The sequence below is a fragment of the Dermacentor silvarum genome, chromosome 1, assembly GCF_013339745.2.
Source record: "Dermacentor silvarum isolate Dsil-2018 chromosome 1, BIME_Dsil_1.4, whole genome shotgun sequence".
NCBI lineage: Eukaryota > Metazoa > Arthropoda > Arachnida > Ixodida > Ixodidae > Dermacentor > Dermacentor silvarum.
This window is the reverse complement of record NC_051154.1, coordinates 290,817,888-290,838,693: the sequence shown is the minus strand read 5'-3', so window position 1 is coordinate 290,838,693 and position 20,806 is coordinate 290,817,888. Positions and strand designations below refer to the sequence as shown.

The window sequence follows — 20,806 nt, the reverse complement described above, 5'->3', positions numbered from 1 at the left end:
TCAGGTTTGGGAAAAGAGCGCTATAAGACGCGATTGCAACGACTATAACGATCGTGTTTCTCGGTGTATGTCTCAGATTACACAGGAAATAACCATATAATTTTTAATTCCCACAATCACTAAGTCTGCCGCTTGCTTTCTAAGGTGTGCGAGAGCACTACATTTCAGATATTACATTGCGAAGTATTTCGAAGGCGAAATAAAGATACGGAAGAGCCGCTGTCAGTTGAACACGTACGCGGCCCTCCACGCATGAAATGGCGAAGGCAATTGTTAATAATTAACAAAATTATAAAGCTAGAACAATAACATTTCGCATCTCTTAGCGACAGCGGTGGTGCAATACGCTGTTAAATCCTTCACAAGGGTGAGTGTGCAAATTTATCACCCTTAAACCCTCTCTTTATTTTTGTTGCCGACACAAAAAGAACAGTCAATGCCACTTATATCCCTCCAAAGGGCACCTAATGGCAGGACTGGTCACCGCGCTAAGCGCTTGGACTCTGGCGTACCGTTAAGCTTGAATACCCGGATTGTCGGTAACAATGTAGCACTTCATCGTGCAGTGCGTAAAAACGCACATAAAAAGCAGGCATACATATACAAACATGGGATGTGCTTGTTTGTGTGTTTGTGTGTGTTCCCTTGAGTTCTGCGTTCCTACGCGCCGCTCGACGAAACAAATCGGCATACTACCTCACGGAAAAAGCTGGCTTGGCAAACTGAAAAAGGGCCTCTTTCTCTACGAGAAGCTTGCTTTGTTCCTCGCACCAAAGCTGCGCGACAAAGCCACCCACGTAGGAGGAAAGAAGCGTCGCGCTGACCTGTTCGTTCTTTCTTTTCATTTCCTTGTCGTTTTCTACGCCTCCGTCTCTTTTGCGATGTACGTGGCCCCTTAGGAGCCGCAGCATCAGTTTTGCCGGGGCGCAGCTGGTCAAGCCCTCGAGTGGCCGCCGCGGTCCGCAAGGATCTTCACCGAGCAGCGCTGGAACCCGTCGCCTCTAATTACTGGCCCCGCAATCTGGCCTCGGGATCTTCGAGGAAGGCCTCTCCCCCTCCGTCACCCTGTTCACCTCTCGGCTTTGTTTTTTGTGTTTCTTCTCGGACACTAGGAGGGCGCGCCCTGCCCCTTCGATATTTATCGCGGACCTTCCTTTTCTTCGGGTTCCGGTTCCTATATGCGCCCACTGAAAGAACGCAATTGTGGACGGTAATGATAACAAGAACACCCGGTTGTCTGCGAAGACCCGGCGGCGTGCAGCTGCAGAAACACTCTTCGGGAAACGAGGCTGGTGTGTTGCCGCATAGAGATGGACTAGGGGCCAGTGTATGACCGTTGCACGTGTTTGCACCCGATATTTTCACTGCGTCTCTAACTCTCTCTGTCTGGTGCGCGGAGGCTTATATTAGTCAGGCCCGACAGGCATATTTCGCAATTCCGTGTTCCAAACACAACCCACTTTTTTTACGGGGTCATGTAGGCGCGCTGCAAATATCACAGTGAATATAAACGAAGTAATTGGAGTTGCTGAAACTTCGAATGGATTAGTAACCCTGATCAATGAAGGTGAAGCCTGACCTGATGTTCTGATGAGGCGAAGCTTTGTGATCCACTATACCGCGACTACAGCTGTGCCCCCGCTAAAAAAAAAGACTATTGGAACTTCCACGCCACTCCAGATGCTTTGGGAAAGAAAACTTTATCTTATCGTTTGCGGACAGCGGACGCTTGCATGAACTTAATTTTTAACAGCGAAGCTGTTTAAGCCAGCCGTACTTTGTGGTGGGTATCAGGAAACTACCAAGAAAGAAAATAAACTTTCTTGCCGAGGCGGGATTCGAGCCCGCGTACCCCCCTCTGTCCCAAGGCGAGCGTCGTATACCACTAGGCTATACAGCCACGCTTATAGAACATGCATTTATGCGAACCATATGATTGCGTTCGTGCGTCGTCGTCTTCGTCCACAGCTGGCGCGTTCGTACGCTCGTGCTCTGCGAGGTGAAGAGGTTTTGCGCGCTATGAGAGCGAGAGAGAGAGACGCATGCACGGATCGGGTCTCCTGGAACGCGGTGTCGGTGTTGCAAGCTGCGCTATGCAACGCGCAGTGACGGCCGTAAGTCCGAGACGCGCGAAAAGAAATTATGATCATCATGAGTAATAAGATGAAAAGTTCGCGCGCACTTCCGGAAAATGCTGGGCTACGATCGCCCAGCTTCGCCGTTTCAAGCGTTGCGCGGCCGAGCGCAAGGTTAAGTGATTTTTTATTTATTTACAATGCTGTGCGCACGTACGGGCCCTTACAAGGTGGAACCAATCAGATACAAAAAAATACATTCAACCATTATACAACATACATATACAATCATAAGAAGATAACAAAATAAACAACTCAGGAAAAATACAATTCTAAATTTCGTTCAAACGATTGTCAAGCTGTCAGCGTCAGTGAAAACTTCCGGGCCAAGTTTATTCCATTCTACTTTAGGAATGAATATCAAACGCACCCACTCGTGAGCTATACGGTAAAGATACATAACAATCATTGGTGCAAGGAGAAATTCTTCCAGGTGTGAACATATATGACGATGAGTGCAATCTAAGTGTACCGTTTGACAACTGGCAAAGGAACTATAAGCAGGCTATCTTTCTTCGCACACTAAGCGGTTGAAGACGTGCCCTTGAAATCAGGACAAGCAGAACTGGACTTTTTGCAAGAAGAATACAATGAAAATAAATGGATGGAATAAATCTTGGGGACCTTACAATAAAAGCGTTCATTTCCTCAAAATATTATCCAACCCTTATCATCCTTGACGCCTGGTGGCTAATCCCGGCGATAGGGAACAATAACAAAAATCGTTGCCAAGCACAGGTTCTTTCTCACTCTTTTAAACCTTAGAAAGCAAGCGGAAGTGCTCGTTTTTGTTTGATTTACGAAATCTGCAGTACGAGACGCTTATCGCACTTTTTACAACGCGACACCAAATTGTCAGAAATCCGGAACGTTATTTTGTTCATTTAATTATGTCACAAGAGAAAGGAAACAGGCGGAAGTGTGCCGCATCAGACCTCGTCACATTTCAGTTCGGTTAATCTGGCATGTCGCAGTGCCAACTTTTGCAAGCGTCATTACCGACTAACCTGCTCTTGCTCAATTCCCTCCCTCCCCCCTCCCCCCATTCATACCCCCCGGCCGTATTATCTGTAGTTTAAGAGAACATGACAACTACAATGTCAAAGCCCACCATGGGGCTCGGCAAAAAATAAATTGCAAGTTTCGTCGTTTCACCTTTTTTTACTATACCTTAAAACGTTAAAATTACATGCAAGATCTAACGTTTGAGTCTAAACGCATAGAAGAAGCGCGAATATATGTGCTCGACGGCCGGAAAAGTTAATAGCGGTAAGCATGCCGCGACGACAACTAGAGGCCGGCACACGCGAGCTCGAAGAAAAACATCCCAGCACCTGACAGCTTAATGAAAAAATTCGGATGCCACATCAGGAGCAAGCGGAAATTAACTCACCGAATCTTCTCGCACGGCACTTGACGTCTCTGAGAGACCTGGAAAATGAAATGCCCGAAAGCACGTGCGGTCCACGTTCTATGTACACACGGTGATGCCCTGTCTCTCTCTCTCTTTTTTTTTTCTCATGTCTGACATTCGCCGCCCAAATTTTCCGAGGCGGGTTTCGGCGAGGCCGTGCCCTTTCGTGGAGTATTTTCACTATTACATTCGCGGTGACAGATGCCAGCCTATATATTTACGTATAGTGTGGATGTGTGGCGCGAAGTAATAACGGGTATATAGGAACCACTGAACGGTTGTATCAAGCTTTCTACGGGTTCAACGCGAAAAAAAAGTACATAAAAGAACATGCGTGAAGGGGACGGGAGTAATACAACGGAAGAAACGAGATAAAACTAAAATTCAATTGAATTCGGGAGTTTTACATGCCAAAACCACGATCTGATTATGAGGCACGCCGTAGTGGTCGACTCCGGATTAATTTTGACCATCTTTAACGTGCACCCAATTCACGGGAGACGGGCGCTTTTTGCATTTCGCCCCCATCGAAATGCGGCCGCCGCGGCCGGGATTTGATCCGGCGACCTCGTGTTTATAGCAGCGAAACACCGTAGCCGCTAAGCCACCGCGGCGGGTAGATAAAACGAAAACATGATGCTCTCCCTAAATGAAGTATACACTCTACACGGCAAAACAATGTGTGCAATTTTCTAACACTTATACTTTTTTTTGCGATTGTTTAGACGTGTTTATTTATCTTTCGAAGTATAGGAAGGAAATTCTTGTCACGAGCGAGTTGTCATGCTCAAAAAAAAACTTATGACTGGAGAAAAATTTATATTCCATTATAGGATTAAGACGATGCATCATGAAAAAATAAGCTCGAGGAAATTCCTAGGTGAATTAGGACGTAAGGGTCAAGGACACGTCAAGTAGTTGCCGTTGTCTTGTCTCACCTATCTGTTATTTGATTGGCTCGTATAAAGAAACTCTCCTAAAGCTTAATATTAAAGACAAGTGAGATTAGAACGATAATATGACCACGGCCAATTGAGGAAACAGCGCAGTACAGCTCGACGATAGGTCAGTATCGCTAGGCCCACATTGGCATATCCTCCCATTGGCCGTTGTAATCCTGTCTGCACGTAATAGAATGGCACGCAGGACTTACCTCGTGCGCGTGACATACTGGGGAATATTTTTGAAGAAGCACCTAGAAGTGTAAGCAAAGGACTGACAAGCCGTTCCATGTGTCTAAGGCGGCCTCCGCTGAACGCAAGGACAGTTTGTCTTTGTGTTCTTCAGTATACCACACCCAAGTGGCGCAAGCTTAGTAGATGACAGCGCACTGGGAGCCCGATCAGAAAAAAGCAGGTGATAATGTCCTGATAGCAAAAAGCCTCGCTTCCGCTGGCCCAGTGCGGACAAATTCAATGAGATTAAAATGTACGCGACGGTAGACCACATCGCAAAAAGAATAGTTTAAATTCTGGAAGACCAGCGCCCATACGGAAGTACACACAAAAGAGCGACGCACATACAGCGCAATATGCGTGGCGCTCTTTTCTGTGTGCTTCGTCTAAGCACTGGTCTTCCAGAATTTGAACTATGCTACGCGAACCACGGCCAAAGTTTCTACCTTACTGAAACGCAAACCGAAGTAAAGGCCACCCGTGAAGAAGAAGTAGTTTAATGATTTGAAAACGTAGAGAGGTCGGCCGGAATATGGTGCATCTGGCCTGCTACTCTACGTAAGGGAATTGGGGAAGAGGGTAGAAAGAGGGTCACAATGGGGGATGATAACGGGAGGAACTATAGTCGAGTACAACTTAAGAAGACAGCAGAGGCCCCGCCCAGATGACCGAAGCACAGCAGCCGATTTCCTCCGCGACTAAAGAAATAGTCCCGCTGACGCGACTCTCCCCGGCTTGAAGCGCGGGCAGCCATGTTCTACGTCGGCGGGGACACCGGCCGTCCGCCTCATGACGCAAGTCTTTAGTGAGCGCCCATTGGTGGAGGCTCGTATGCATCCGCCTTTGAGGAAGCAAATACTGCTGCCTTCTAAAGTTGTACCCGACTATAGGTGAAAGGACACATTGCATAAATGTTATCACAAGCGTGAGTCCAGGCCCGTGTCGCCTAAGAAACGTGAAAAAGCACGCACTGCCTCTATTGTCTGCCAACTCTGTGGCCCTGCGCCTAGCAAGAGGTCCTCCGACAGTGGTCTATTATATAAATGCCTCAAGGTGGCTGCCAGTGTGAGTCTTTCGCGCGCATACTCAGGGCACACCACGAGCACATGGTCTATAGTCTCTACAACACCACACACTGAACAGTCCGGGGAGTCTGTCCGTCCAATGATGTGCAAATATTTGCGCGTGAAAGCGACGCCTAATCGCAGTCTGTGTATCAGGCATGTATGAGGGCGTGGGATTCCAAGCAGAAAAGGAAATAGCATATCGGGATCCAGCCTTTTAAGGCGAACGTGACGAGCGTCTGGCTGGGCCCAGTATGTTTTCGTCGCACTCCTCATTAATTTCGACAGGAGGCATGTGATGTCCGGTCTAGAGAACGGCACTACAGTTCGCAGGCCATTGCTGATGGCGCGTTTTGCTTCAGCATCGGCCATCTCATTACCATTGAGCCCACAGTGTCCCGGGATCCCTTGGAACACTATTCAGTGGTGTTTTTCTTGAGCGCATGAAAGTAGCTCGGTGATCTGCAGTGCCAGAACCTGATATGCGGTGTGGCGTAGGAAGCATCCCAAAATTTGCAGCGCGGGTTTTGAGTCCGTGAAAATGCACCACTCTTGAGGTCCTTGCCCTCAGATGTGGCGCATCGCTTCCCGTATAGCCACAAGCTCTGCAGCGGTTGATGTTGAATTATGATCTAGAATGAAACCTCGAGTCATCTGCTGGGCTGGTATCACCACAGCTGCTGTCGATGCCTTTGGTGACGCGGACCCATCTGTGTAAACATGAACATAGGTCTGGTATTCTGACCAGATGTATGCCAGAGCAAGTTGTTGTAGTCCGCTAACGGGAACCACTGATTTCTTTAGTATGCGGGGGACGTGCACGCATACCGAAGGTTGAATCATCACCCACGGTGGTTTGACGGGGTGATATGGAAGGGCTTAGCCTGATGTTATGTGGGGTAGATGGCAGCGGAGTGCACTTGTGAAACTGCTGTCCGGCCGCTAATGTAGAACCGACGTCAATGGATGGCAATGGTTGTCGTGTAAGTAAGCGTAGATATACTCGAAGTTGTTCGTGGGACAGGTATACCGAATATGGGCATACGCGGGCTTCCTCAATTGTGCCTTTGTTGGAGGCACGCCGTGGCAAGCCGAGGTATATTTCGAGTGCCTGCGCTTGAACGCTGTCTAATGTCCGTAAGCAGGAAATACTCAAGTTTGAGAGTATTGGGAGGCTGTATCGAATGTAGCCTACAAATACAGACTGATAAAGTCATATAGTTTTTGCTTCAACATATTTACATGCCTCGACCACGAGAAACCACGGTCAATGATAATGCCCAAGAATCTGTGGTGGGAGACATAAGGTATTATAACACCGTTAATGGAGATCGGATAGCGGCAGACGGATTTTCGCGTGAATGCAACTACAGCACATTTCTCGGCAGCTAAGAGCAAACCCTGACGCCGTATGTATCGTCAAGTAGATGACACAGCACGTTGTAATCTCGCACGTAGTTGTGGGCGTGTTGTACCAGAAGCCCAGATGCAGATGTCATCTGCATATGCACTGATGTGGATGTGAGCTGGAAGTTCGCTCACCAGGCCAATCAGTGCCACATTAAATAATGTTGGGATGTGAGCTGGAAGTTCGCTCACCAGGCCAATCAGTGCCACATTAAATAATGTTGGGCTGAGAACTCCTCCCTGAGGGACTCCACGGCATACCTGTGAACACGGCCACCCGTGATCAGTCGACAACGTCTGGCTGGTGTTTGCGTTTCTGCGATAAAACGAATACGCATACAAAATATGTCCCTTAGGAATAAAAATAACTTTGTGATTCACTTACTACTGTCGCAGTTTGACGCAGCGTATCAAAGCGCTATCTGCCACGAGAGAAGAATGAGAGAAACTGACACACTCCCGTTTTCATAAACAACTTATTTCTAAGCCATGTGACGCAGGCGAAGGACAATGGTAAGGTTGAGTGTTATTCGCGCGTTTGATTCTTGCGTCTGTGGTCGATTAGAGGCTGGAGCGCGCGCACGTTCGTGCTCTCGCTCGTGCTGTGCGACGCGACGCACCCACCAATCGTCACAAAGAGATAGTTGGCGTTAACGCGAGAGGAGCATGCGTGCCATTGTGACCTGATGGTTAGCGCATCGGGCTTCTATGCTGGGAGACCGAGGATTGATCCCGCCATTGGACACTGGATTATCTTTTTATAAAAAAAGAGGCCCGCAACGATACGAGACATACCTACCGCAAAGTGCCCGGCAATATGGCAAAGAATAATTCGCATTTACTTGATCACATATCAGCGACAATATTTGAGCGCTCTGGAGCCCTTGAGCCTCGTGCGCCAGCGGACGTGCTCTTTGGCCCGCCACAGTGCACGTCCTGTATGACAACGCTACATCCGATCGCAGGGCCTTCGGCTGGCTTCACGTAATTCACCATAAGCAGACCACAATATGTTAATTAGGCTTTGAAGTGTTAGAGCTCGTAACTACTCGACTATAGACGGCTAACAAAGAACTCTTGGGGTGGTTGCCAGGCGAAGGCTTCGGGGCAAGACGACACTGTCCGCGTTCGCAGGCATGCGCGGTCACAAGAAAAGCTTGGAGCAACGCCAGCCGCGCCGTCTGGCCGCAAGCGCCTCATATCGTTGAGGTCGCGGCTGATTGGTTCCGTTACCGCTCAGCGTTTTGTTGTCTCACCTCATTAGGTGTCGCTAAAGTGAAGCCCGCTCGTTCCTTTCGCGCAGCTGTTGATCCTTTCCGCGAACGAGTCGTATTGCAGCCGCACGAAAGCGGCGACGTCTACAAGGCACACGACACGTGTGTAGGCACGAAAGCAGGCAAGGTACCTTGCGACGATTCACGCTTCTATAGCAGTGCACGCCCGCGAGCGCGGCAGCGATCGTCGTCGGCGACAGGGCAACCCCAGCCGGGGACGAGACTTGGCGGGCACATCAATTAGTTATAGCCGCGCCGCTCTTATGTGAAACCGTGCGCGAGACTGCCGCTCTACAGTTCATCCCGCAGCGTGGGACGACAACGACGCGCAGCTCCGCGGAGCCCATTTCAGCGCCCATTAATTTCGCGGAACAAGAGCGCGCGCACCCACGCTGAAGGGCGGCTCGGCGCGCGATGAAAGGGGGGCACATGCACCCATAATGCGCGCGCGCTAGACAAAATTATGGCGTCCCTTCGCACCGGCGCGCCACACCGGGCAAAATACGCACGTACGTGCACGTATTGCACGCACACGCGCGCGCGTTATACTGCGTGTACGCCGCCGCGCACGTGAGCATACACGCGGGCGTCCAGGCTTCCAGCGGGGAGCCGTCGGCGGGCCGCGTCTTCAGCGAGTGGTGTGCGAAACGGGAGTGGCCACCGTCTGCGCGCCGGCACGCACTCTGCTAAAGCAGCAGCGGGAGCAACAGCTGCAGTCTGGGCAGCGCGCACGGACTCGGCAATGAGTTTGAGAAATATGCAAAGTGTGATGATTGATAGGAGACGCAGTGCTGGCGAAGACCGGAGACCACACCACCGTGCTGCCCGCAAGAAAGAAAAGAAAAATGTTGGCGGGAGAATGAAGAAGAGGCGTAACAAAGACGAGGGGGAGAAGGAGGAGGAAGGCGGTTTAGGTCGATGGCCGTTTAAGTGAAGCGAACGTTTTGTTTTGAAACGTCGGCTTCTGCACATCTGCCCATCAGTGGAAGCTTAGTAAGCGCGCGATCTGAGAAGGGCCGAACAGTGTGCAACACTCTACCACCAGCAGGTGCTGCATGGTTTGCCCGACCAACATGGTACCGCTGTGCTGTTCTTTTATACTTTGTTTCCACGAAACCTATGACCACTCATTTTCCTTTCTTTCTTTCTGCCCGCCCGGCGGATGGAATGAATGTACCATTTTCGGTGCGCTAAACACCGAAATGGTCTATGAAGCGGCCGCCAAATCACGCGACGTTGTGCTATGACTAAGCTGCCAGGTATGCGCCCTATGTGACACGACTCAATAAATATTACCAGAAGAATGAGCAAACCTTGTACTGGCCAACGGGTGCAAGATGATAGACTGATTAACTAAATGTTTTAGAGACATCGGAAGTGCTGAAATGACCCATCAGTTGCGTTGGGGCTCTTGAAGATAGAAAAACAAAAAGCTGTCTTTAATTTCTATCTACCGCCCCTTCACTTGGCCAAAAGTATAAATAAATAAAGAATGTTTAAGGAAGGAGGTGAGGGTGGCAACGGAAAAATGAAGGAAGAAGTTGAATATAAATGAGCAGTTTAAACTTAAACGAATTAATCGCCACTCTTCAAAAGAGAGCTGCAAAAGGTGATTCCGACTGCGTTGGTGTTCGAATGCAAGGCTTCCTCCGCTGGACAAACCATCAGTTCATCCTCTATAATGTTCAAGGGGCTGCCGCCACATAGTGCTCATGTCACTTGAGGGGTGCACATCGGCCAGCATAGCAACTACGTATAAGCGCTGCATAGGTCGATGAACGAAAATCGCAGCTCGAAGTAGAGATCATGGTCTCGGCGAGGTTGTTGTTTGCTTGTTGACACAAGCAAAGCAGCAGTGCGAGTTGTCGCTCAAGACAATGCTGCGTGGAAATGATTCGAACGAGAAGGGGGGGGGGGGGGGGGGGCGGTTGAGGTGGAACAGGTCATGAGAACTCGTTGCATTCATGCGAGCACGCTGACTGTGTGCGTGTATGTACTTGGGCGCATGCGTATCTCTCTCTCTCTCTCTGTGCATGTGTGCGTGCTGTTTGTGTGTGTGTGTGTGTGTGTGTGTGCGTGCGTGCGTGTGTGTGTGTGTGTGTCACGGCATGCGTGCTACACTTTGACCAAAGCTGTGAACAAACGAAAAGTCCCAAATCCCACGTGAATCAAACAGTGGCGGTAGACAAGCATTCAGGGAATGGAAACCGGATGCCACTGAGAGCATCGTCTCTTCAGGCAGCTGAACATTAGGAGCTTGAGAGTCTTCTTTATTGCGCCTTCCATAGGGAAGCAGGCGTGACGGCAACGTCGCAAACAACGGAGAGAGCGAAAGAAGCATTCGTGCAGAAAGTAATTGTCGCGCGTATGGCAAAAAAATGAGTGCACCGAGGACGGACACGCGTGGGGAAGGAAGCCAGCCAGCGCATAGAACGGCAGCGCTACGAAGGCAAAGATTTCGAGCCCCCAGAGGCGCGAAGGCACAATGATACTAGAGATGAGCGCCAGACGATGATCCCATGGCGAGCGAACCGGACATTATGGAAATGAAGAGTGAAATGAAGAGAATGCTATTCCAAGAGCGGGGCGAGGCGACTTGATGACGCCGCACCGGCCTCGGAACAACGACCAGGCGATAAGGTTACGTGCGAACATCTCGCAAGGAGGGCAGGCCATGAACGAGCGCCGAAAGTAAGTAGCCGCCGGAGCATCTAATCTGGCGCTGGGCACAGAGGCGAAACCCGTGGACGAGGCGCGCCGCGCCAAGTGAGGAGGGGAAGCAGTGAGATCCGGGTTGGGATTGGGAAAAAACGTTTTCCACTGGTGGTGAGAGACCCTTCTCACTACTTCTCACTGCTACGCGCAGAGTGTTGTCTCTCTTTTTTTCTTTCGTTATTTTTGGTAGCACACTATAACCGAGTGTCAGAGCCACTTACTTCTACTCTACCGACGGTGGACGGACGAGATAGTTCGTCCGCAAGAAGCTCGACTGCCTGTAGCTGCTGAGCACGACAAAAGAAAGCAAAGAAAGGTACGTAGGCGCAGTATACGGCGCGTTTATACACGTGGATAGTCGGCGCGCCCCACCTCTGGCAGTGAACGGCTGGCGCGTCTGTTGCTGCCCCTGCGACCCTCCCCCACCCCCTCCCTGCGTCTCCGACAGACCGCCGGTATATGGAACGGCAGGCCTCGCGAAGACGCGCACAAGAAGAGAAGGGCTGGGCCCGTTTCGCGAGGGCGGCGTCTTCAATTACAGAGCCGCCGCCGCCGCTGCTGCTGCTCGAGTTCTTTTTCGAGGCGGCGGCCACCCTCAAGACCTGGGCACGACGAGGGGCGGCCGACGACGAAGAGGGAGGCTCCGGGGTCAGCCGTGCACGTGCGCCCTCAAGCGCGCCCGCGCCTGCGTGCGCGCGATCCCTCGGCGTTGCTGCCGATGGCGGTGACGTCTACGCTCGGGATGATGATCGCCGGAAACAGTGATTCCGAACCGAAGGGCATCGGTGCCACTTTAAGAATTCTCGCTTCGCAATCTTGGCATTTTTATAGGACATAATTTTGGCTTCCGTATTTTTTGCCACGCAATCAGTTCATCCGAAGCTTTCGTAAGCGCGTGTCGGTCGTCCGACGAAATATTGCCGCTGTCACGATAGGCACTCGTTCTAACTTGTGCAGCAGGCCTAGTAGTCGGCGGTTTGACCTGCGAACTGCGATGTCCATTGGGTCAGGGCTGGTGTTGCGGTTGCTGTAAGGGGTCTGGTGCATGGTTCTACATTGATACCGTGCACACCCTATAATCTAACAATATTTTCACGTAGTCGGTCGAGAAAATGTACACTCTTCAATCAAGCCGCTGAGGTCTTGGCGACGGCGCGCGTCACATCGCAGCTGTAGCAAGGGTCCTCTACCGACTTTTCTTTTATGCGTCATCTTTTGACACCAGGCGTCAAAATTCTCCGAGAATAATTATTTTGTTGAACAAACGAATAAAAGGCTGCAGGTCGGCAGCGCTGCAGAACGGGCCACATATGAGGGCGCTCGTCTGCATTCACATCGCCGTAGTGCTTCGTAAGCTAACATGCCAATACCGAACGTTATTTAACGCTCGTATCCAGCTTTCAGGGCACAGAAAATCCTGCGAAGCTCGGAATGCCCTGGTCACGCATCAAAGCCCAAAAATATAAAAAACCACAACTACAGAGGTTAGAAATTTTGTCGAAAGCATCAGATAACGTTCTTCTCATCAACGTAATTCTTGCCATTCGCCTAATATTGAGTAATCCATACGTTTTCATCAGCGAATACTTTATGGGATGCTCTCAGCTCCAAGTTTCTCGCGTTTTCCCTCTCATCCCGCACTTAAGAGCTGCTACAATAATTTCACACCCGAAGAACATATCTACGAGCGAGTCCGTAGCGCAACTCAACTTACACATTTTCTTGTTTTTTGTGTGTCTATGAGATATCTCATTAGGTTTCGCTTTTCATTTCTTGTACACACCCATAGAACGACACGTGACATGTAGGTTAGTGAGCTGAGTAAGAAGATGGTGTTAGCTAGAAGTAGATCTAGCAGCGAATAGACATGATCATGGTTATTGCCCCGCCCGAACGTCTTATTTTGAAGTGCCTGAGGGCTAAACGTATCACAATGTTCAAAGTGGCGTGAATATGTTGCGTAACACTATAACGCTACCAAGGGAAATCGGCAATTTCAGGCGGAACGAACTGACAGGATGCCTCCACACTACCACTTGTGCAGACAGAACCCCCTGAGCAGTCCGGCTACACCGAGAAGTTGGTGACGTGTCCACACCCGCCGAACAAATCGACGTCACTAGGAAACTTCCGAACGAGGCTAGAGTGTCACGAATGCTCTTTTATTTTTTTTTTCGAGAGCAGCAGCCTTAAGGCACAGTAAATAAAGCACGAATGTAACCTCGCATCGTGCATGAAGGCATCTTGACTCTCCTTGCTAAAGTCAGCATACCAATCATTGCGGAGTCTAGACCGTCTGAGTAAGGGCTCTTGCCTGCGTCGTGTGCCTGAGCAAATCCATAACATGGGATACGTAGTAGCGACTTGTGCCAGGGTCGTACAAGGGCAGGTGGCGTCATCCTTGATGAAGCGCTTCCACATGCAGATTACAGCAGGGATAAGGGCTAAACCAGACCATATCCTCCTCAGGGAAATCTCATCCACCCTTGTATGAGGTTTTCCACCCTTGTATAAGGTTGGGGGGGGGGGGAGAGAGTGGGAACACGGGAACGATAAGAGCACGTGCTCTTATCCTTCCCGTGCTCTTATCCTTTCTGCAGTAAATAAAAGGCCCATGTGTGGCCCACGAACCCAAGAATTAGGGAAGACAGTTCTTGGCGGTTGTGGCTCTTGGTCCGGCGCTTGCGTGAAGCATAGAGTGCCATGGTGGCGAAAAACACTTGTATGTGCGCTAAAGACTGTCACCGCCTTGCTCCAACAAGTAATTAGCACGAGCTGCGCTAACTCGGCTTCACAGCACAGGGAAAGCCCCTTGCGTCTGCGGGCTGTTATGAGCTGCAGGCAGTAACGCGTCTTCTGAACTTATAGGCGCATGCTGTCTGAAACGTCACGGTTCGCCATCGCTCAATTGAGATTCGAGCACTTTGACAAAGGTGTAATGAGAGGGGTAGAGTGAAGCCTGAGCTGCTCTCGCGGACACGCGACCGATAGGCGCATGCTGTCTGAAACGTCACGGTTCGCCATCGCTCAATTGAGATTCGAGCACTTTGACAAAGGTGTAATGAGAGGGGTAGAGTGAAGCCTGAGCTGCTCTCGCGGACACGCGACCGAGTACGCGATGTTTTGTCGTCCCAGGTGAGGACCAACAAAATACCGAGCTTACAGAGCTGGTTTCTCTGTCAGTTTCATCGAAATCACCCACGTGACCTTCCTATTTTTCTTCCTTTCTTTCTTTCTTTCTTTCTTTCTTTCTTTCTTTCTTTCTTTCTTCCTTTCTTTCTTTTTTCATCTTCAAGTAGACGGCCAACGTATAATTTGAACCACACGTGACACAAATAGCATTCAAGCTTGAACCCGCAATCATGTACGGCAATGCCATATAGATACAAATCTAAGCGAGGATTCACAGTGAGCAAACGACGGCGCCCTTGAAGAACCAAGGTCCGGGCCGATAGCGCGCGGAAAGCATTCGTTGATCTTACCTTGTGCGTGCGAATAAAGTACAGATTGTCAGCCCACGGTGGAGCCCTCATTTGGAGATTTCTAAAAACGTTCTGTCGCCCATTTCCGTTATATATTTACGCTTCGGAACCGGGCTTAAAGAGGGAGCTTCACGAAGGACTTTCTATCACTGCAAGGCAACGGCTCTTTGCCGACCGGTGAAGGAGTCAGCACAATAAATCATTAAAGAAGATAACTGTGCGATTAAACTAACTTGTGCATTTCGTTCTGTTCATTAGTCCATTGTCGAGCGCTAGCTGATTCAGTGCTCATTCAAAACTTCTAACGAACCCATCGGCGTCTTCCTATCTTGCCTCTTCCTAAATTAGTGTCTACGCAATCATTACTTATCCAAGTGTACGCACAGTGCGGATACGCAATTCGCTGCATACGAAAAGACCAACCTAATTCGATAACACAATATCTCGCGTCGTGGATTTGGTATATCAAAAACGGTCAAACGTAAGCAGCATGACTGAAATAGGCGCACATTGCAATGATCACCGCCTGCAACGGGCATGCGAGTTCAGCGAACACTTGAGGACGATGGCTCCAGATCGCAGAGCTCAACAAGCCAGCCTTTCGCTTGGCTGAAGCCTATAGCGCGTTGACCCCGACAAGATGCCTATTTCGCACTTTCAAGTGTCGAACGATTGTGATGGCACGGTAAAGCTCTGGCTCCCAGAAACCGAAATCAAGGGCGGAATGCCTTCATAAGTTTTCTTTCGCAGTTTATGTACGCTTATCTACAGTGTGTCCTAGCTAACGTTAGCCAAGCTCGTCAACGAAAAAAAAAAAGCTTTTTTATGGCAGCAGTATACAGATTCGGCTCAAATTGGCCGCCATCGTTTAGATTTAGATGAGCAACGCAGAACTTCGTGTAAATTGGCTGGAATGAAAATAAATATGAAGTGTACTTATTTGTTCTTTTTTATTTATTTATTTTTTTGACATGGGCTTATAGCGAGGTAGCGACAGTGATCGCCTTAGCTGTTTACGCCGTTTAATGAGCCTCTAAACGAGTTCCTCGCTACAGTTATCACGCCGCCGTACACAGCAGTGCTGTCGCAAAGTATTTCAAAGAATGTTTACTGAATTGCGTGTCCGCGGTAAGTCTGCGGAGGTTGTATTTAGCTTAACGACGGCGACACTGCAAACGAATTATTCATACTGTATTTTAATTGATTGGCTGATATGCACTATCAGATGTGATATGCAGTAACAAATAATTGTCACCTCCACTCGTTCACAGTGGAACACTCACCTTTGGCGGCCCCGCTTCCCCTCGTGGCCTTCTTGTCCTTGCTCTTCTTCTTACCACGCTTGTTGTGCCGTCGCACTGCGACAAACAAAAGAAGGCGCGACGGAAGTCAAGCACGGGGCTCCACGACAACAATCAAGAAACTATCGCGCGCATTCTTCTCAGTGTCACAAGCTGTCACCACCGACACTAAACACAACGTGGAAACTGACACTTGCACATCGTCTAGCATAACGTTTTTTTTTTTTTTTTTTCCCTAGCGCGCTCGCTTTGTTTTTTTTACAAGTTTGTTTTTTTGTATTCCTGTACCACTGGAATGAGAGCGCGAAGACCTTAAACAACAACAAAGTAAGCGAGGAACATAGGTAGCAAGCTTGAGCAAAGCAGCTGAACCGATTGAGTTCGGCAGCATTAGTTCTTACCTCTTATTTATTTTTCTTTATTTTTTGCTATAGATATGCGCTCTAGCGTATAGACATACGCTATACGCGAAATGTGCTACAAGCACGCCTGGAACTGAACGTGCCTGCATGCATGGATTGTGCACGAAATTGGAAGGAACAAGTAGACAACACACAGCACTTAGTAATGACCGACGTCACAAGACACGCAGAAGTATGCCAAAACACGCGCCTTTTTTTCTCCCCCCGTGCTTTCCAGACCTTTAACCGAGACACGTCGCGCCGCGTCCCTGCACGACACACCCCACAATAAAGAAGAAAAAAGAAAGAGAGAGAGACGTCCGGTCGATGGTGCAAGCACCTCCAAAAGGGCGCCCACAGTGCCGAATTCAAATCGCTCAAAAAAAGAAAAAAAAAAAGAACCCGAGTCCGAATGCCAATCGAAAATACCGGTCTAAATTAAATTTGCGGCCGCGACCTGGGCCACGACCCGGGCCAGCCTCACCAGACTTTCGCGTTCACAGTACACACAAGCACGCTGTGCTATCGACAGCACGCATCAAAAGTGGCCAGCGTGGTACTTTGTCGACCTGATGCGGAGGGTCTCGCAATTGCCTCAGCCCGCGTACAGCGCTTGCCGCATCTGGCAGCGGCCGCGCTCTCGTCTGTTTAGCGCGCCCGAACCCTCCGACAGGGGCGTGAGCCACGAGCTGTTCGCTTCGCAAGTTGAGAGAGCAGCGTATACGAGCGGAGAGAGCTGCAGAGGCATGCGGCCGTCGCTCGGTCCGGTCCCCTGGAGACCTTGCGTGGCGAACGCGATTCTCGAGCGAGCGCACTTTATATATACGTCTGGCCGCTCTTTGACAGCCTGCCTCCTGCATGGTTGCCTCTTCCAGCCCCACTTCCTCACCACGTCACCGGTTCTTCCCGACTCATTGCCCCAGGATGCACTCACCTAGAGACTGTTTGCGTGCAGCTCGTTTCTATAGATCTCGAAGCGATGTGCGCACGGATATGTGCGTGACGGCACCTCGATTGGGAATAATAAGCCCTTCGGAACGTATGTACTCAAGAGCGAACAAAGTGTTCTCCGTGCCATTGTTGTCGACTTAGTTTTTTTTTTTTTTTTTGAAAATATGGACATAATCGCAGAAACACATGAGATTATTCCCTCTAAAGCAGCGATCGATGATCATCATCAAAAGCGGAAATATTCGTGGCAGAGAAACCGCTGCTGAACAATAAAGAAATCGTGATGTTGATGGTCCTAGGACGTTGTGACACCGTTTCTGGTATCATCATTATCATCAGCACCACCACGTGCGTGCGTCTGTATGTGTGCATGCCTACGTGTGTGTGTGGGGGGGGGGGGGGGGGGAGGGGTAAGCGATCAAGTGAAGGAGTGAGATTACACCGGTGCGACTATATATATATATACGTGGCGAAATACACTACGTGTACCAGCAAAGCTGCACAGAACTAAGGCACCAGTTCAAGTGCAAGAAACGCGGGGATGCCCCCCCCCCCCTCCCCCCTTTCTCTCTCTGTCCTCGAGTCCAAAGCACACGCCACGAAGCACTCCAGCCTCTTTCCAGTCCCCAAACCCTGCTGCTTCAGTCCCTCTGCGGCGCTATCTGCCTCACTCCAAGTCTCTGCAAGGAAGTGCGCTTCCTTCCTTCCGTCGCCGGTGGGCCACACCAGGCAGCACACAGCGACATTGAAATATTAAAAAAACAAGCATCAGCGTCCTGCACAAATGACGAAGCTAATATTTAAAGAAAAAAAAAGAAACCTTGTTGCAAGTTGCGTCAAAGTCAAGAAGTCGGCGGTATAGAGGGACTTAAAAGTTTGGCCGCTGGGGGCGCCGACGCTAAGCAGAAATACGAAACAGGCGGGAAATAATCTCATTTATTGCTACAAACTTCGCAACGCAATGACAAGGTGGGTCAGTTGAACTGGCGGCGCGGAGGGACTGGGACCACGGAAAGTACTGTATCAGGCGCAGCGCCGTGGCAACCTCCTATATAGCCTGGCGCTCCGAGTTGCGGGGAATCGCGCCTCACTGTCTCCGCTTTCTTTCAGTGAACTGCGTGCCTCTTACAAAGTGAGGAAAAAAATATAAACATAAGAGAGAATCGGGGGCGCTTGCTGAACTTGCACCGCACACATTTAGACGTACACCATCTAGCAAGAGAAACATAACTTGAACCGCGCCTAAGGGGCCCTAAGTCGGTCGTTCTTTCTCCTCATTCCTTGCGCTTGATGTTTTGTACTCTTTCGTAGCTTCTGGACGCAAATAGCCAAAGAGTCATTTGTAAGAACCATCCGCAAGTCTGCGGCTGCGTTCGTTAATACCACACAAACAAGCGAACAAAACAAAGAGAGAGAGAGAGTGAGAGAAATAGAAGAGAGGAAAGGCAGGGAGGTTAACCAGACGCACGTCCGGTTTGCTACCCTGCACTGAGGGAAGAGGTTATAGGGATGAAAAGAGAGAGAATGTGGGAAAGTGCTTCAGCGTCCTTTTCAGGAAGCATCGAAGACAGTCCGCCGGCATAACCTACTAGGCAAGTTAAGACCATCGTCAGCCGGCACACTTGGTGCCTCGGTACCTGAGTGCCGTGAGACCATAGCCCGTGCGCACCGACACTGGGTGCGCAATACACTTGCCCAATGGCAGTCACCTGGGAAGAAAGCTGACGTCAGCGACGGCGCATATTCCCTCTATCGCTGTTAAAGCATGGCTTCGAGTGGCAACACTGCGATGGCTTCCAGCGGCTCATGACGTAAGAGAGGCAAAGCGGAAGTGCACACTTCTCCTTGTCTATATTTTGCGATCTTGTTCTTGGACCATAACAATACAGCGGCACCTGAGCTGCGATTCGTTGAAATGGACATTCATTGATTCCTACCGATATACTATCGCCAACAAGCGTATATTCGACGGCCATCCTCCTGAGTCACGCTCGATGCGAGCGTATATGCGTCGAGTTGTTGGAGCCCTCCCCCCATGCACCATTGCCCGAAAGGAACTTGAGCCAGGACGAGCCGTTTTCCTTTTTGCATGTCGTGACTGCGCAACGCGCGACGAGACCTTTGCAGTTATACATGCTCCATCCCCGTTAAAAGCGCTGCGTCTACTACCCCCCCCCCCCCCTCCGTTCAGACCCCCCTAGTGCACTGGCTGCTAGCATCTCCTAGCGAAGTCGAACACTGCGCCTTCCACAAAGGCTGTTTGCACGGAACGAGCCGCATACAAAGGCCGTGTTTTCAGCCCATCCCCGCCACCAGTGGCTCATCACGCTGAGTGGGAGCTCCACGGCGGCACGCGAGAGCGAGGCGTGCAGTATGCGGTGGCGCGGCATGCCTACGCATCGACCGAGGCCAAGTGTCGTCTCCAGCATTCATCATGCTTCGATGGAAGGCTGCGACGAAACCCATCGCTATTCCTTTGTGCCCTTTTTTTTCATTTCTTGTTGTTTTACGGTACTCACAGAAGTTGACCCGGAAAGAGCACGCGCTGCTTTGTGTGCGTTCTCGGGAAAATGGGGTGGTGTGCCGCTTCTCGAGACTGTCTTCTCTGCACGAGCAGAGCAGAGAGGCGCACTAAAACAGTCCCCAAAAGAATATAGCACATTCACTGCGCCCGTCGCGATCTTCGAGCTTTATAGGCGAGTGCGGAGCCAGCGTAGTCTGCTTCAAGGCACGCGCGCGCTGAAGACGATGTTCCTGCGCGGTGCGCTTTAAGTGACGCGCGACAGATTCGAGCTTTTCACCTCGGGCTCCAAGTATTTGCTGTTCTATGACTGAGACCACCTTTGTTTCTACCACAACAACGTTCGAGCACGCGCCTAATAGAAATAATTTATTTGATATTCATTTTTATTGTTTGGAAAGGCTGCGAGCCCAACGCGAATGTACGTGCTCTAAGGCGTGCAATAATCCGCGAACGAACCAGGGACGAAAATTTGTGGCGATAGTGATGATGACGGTCGGAAGGAAGGAAAGAGTGGAGAAGGAAAGGCAGGGAGGTTAACCAGTTCAGCACAATCGGTTTGCTACCCTACACATGGAAGCGAGATGAGGGGGAATGAAAGATGGGAAGGAGAGAGAGAGAGCACACAGCACAGCACACACATCGTCAGTCACAGTCCGTCACTCTTGCGTGGTACGTGACATCACTGTCACAGCCGCTTGTCCAAGCCCGTTTCTTTTAAAAACCTAAGTAGTCCCTTCGTCGCCTTCAGCTGCGATGTCTTCTGTCGACGACACGTGAGAATCGTTTCAATTGACAGCGGTCTATTGTCAAGGTGCGCTAGAACGGACGCCAGGGACTGTCTCGGAACATTATATTCAGTACAGTCGCATAGAATGTGTTCTAGCGTCTCGTCGCAAAGACAGGCATTGCGAAAAGCGTTGTCGGCCATTCCAATGAGAAATGAATAAGATTTAGTGAATGCCA

General features: G+C 50.1%; 1 protein-coding gene across 1 annotated transcript in view; it reads right to left on the bottom strand.

Moving 5' to 3' along the window:
* LOC119437212 (bone morphogenetic protein 4) overlaps positions 1 to 20,806 on the bottom strand; it is a 273,407-nt gene that overhangs the window by 133,398 nt on the left and 119,203 nt on the right. The window contains exon 2 of the mRNA XM_037704261.2: positions 15,950 to 16,024. Within this exon, the coding sequence (XP_037560189.1) occupies positions 15,950 to 16,024 (75 nt within the window). The remainder of the gene's footprint in view (positions 1 to 15,949; positions 16,025 to 20,806) is intronic.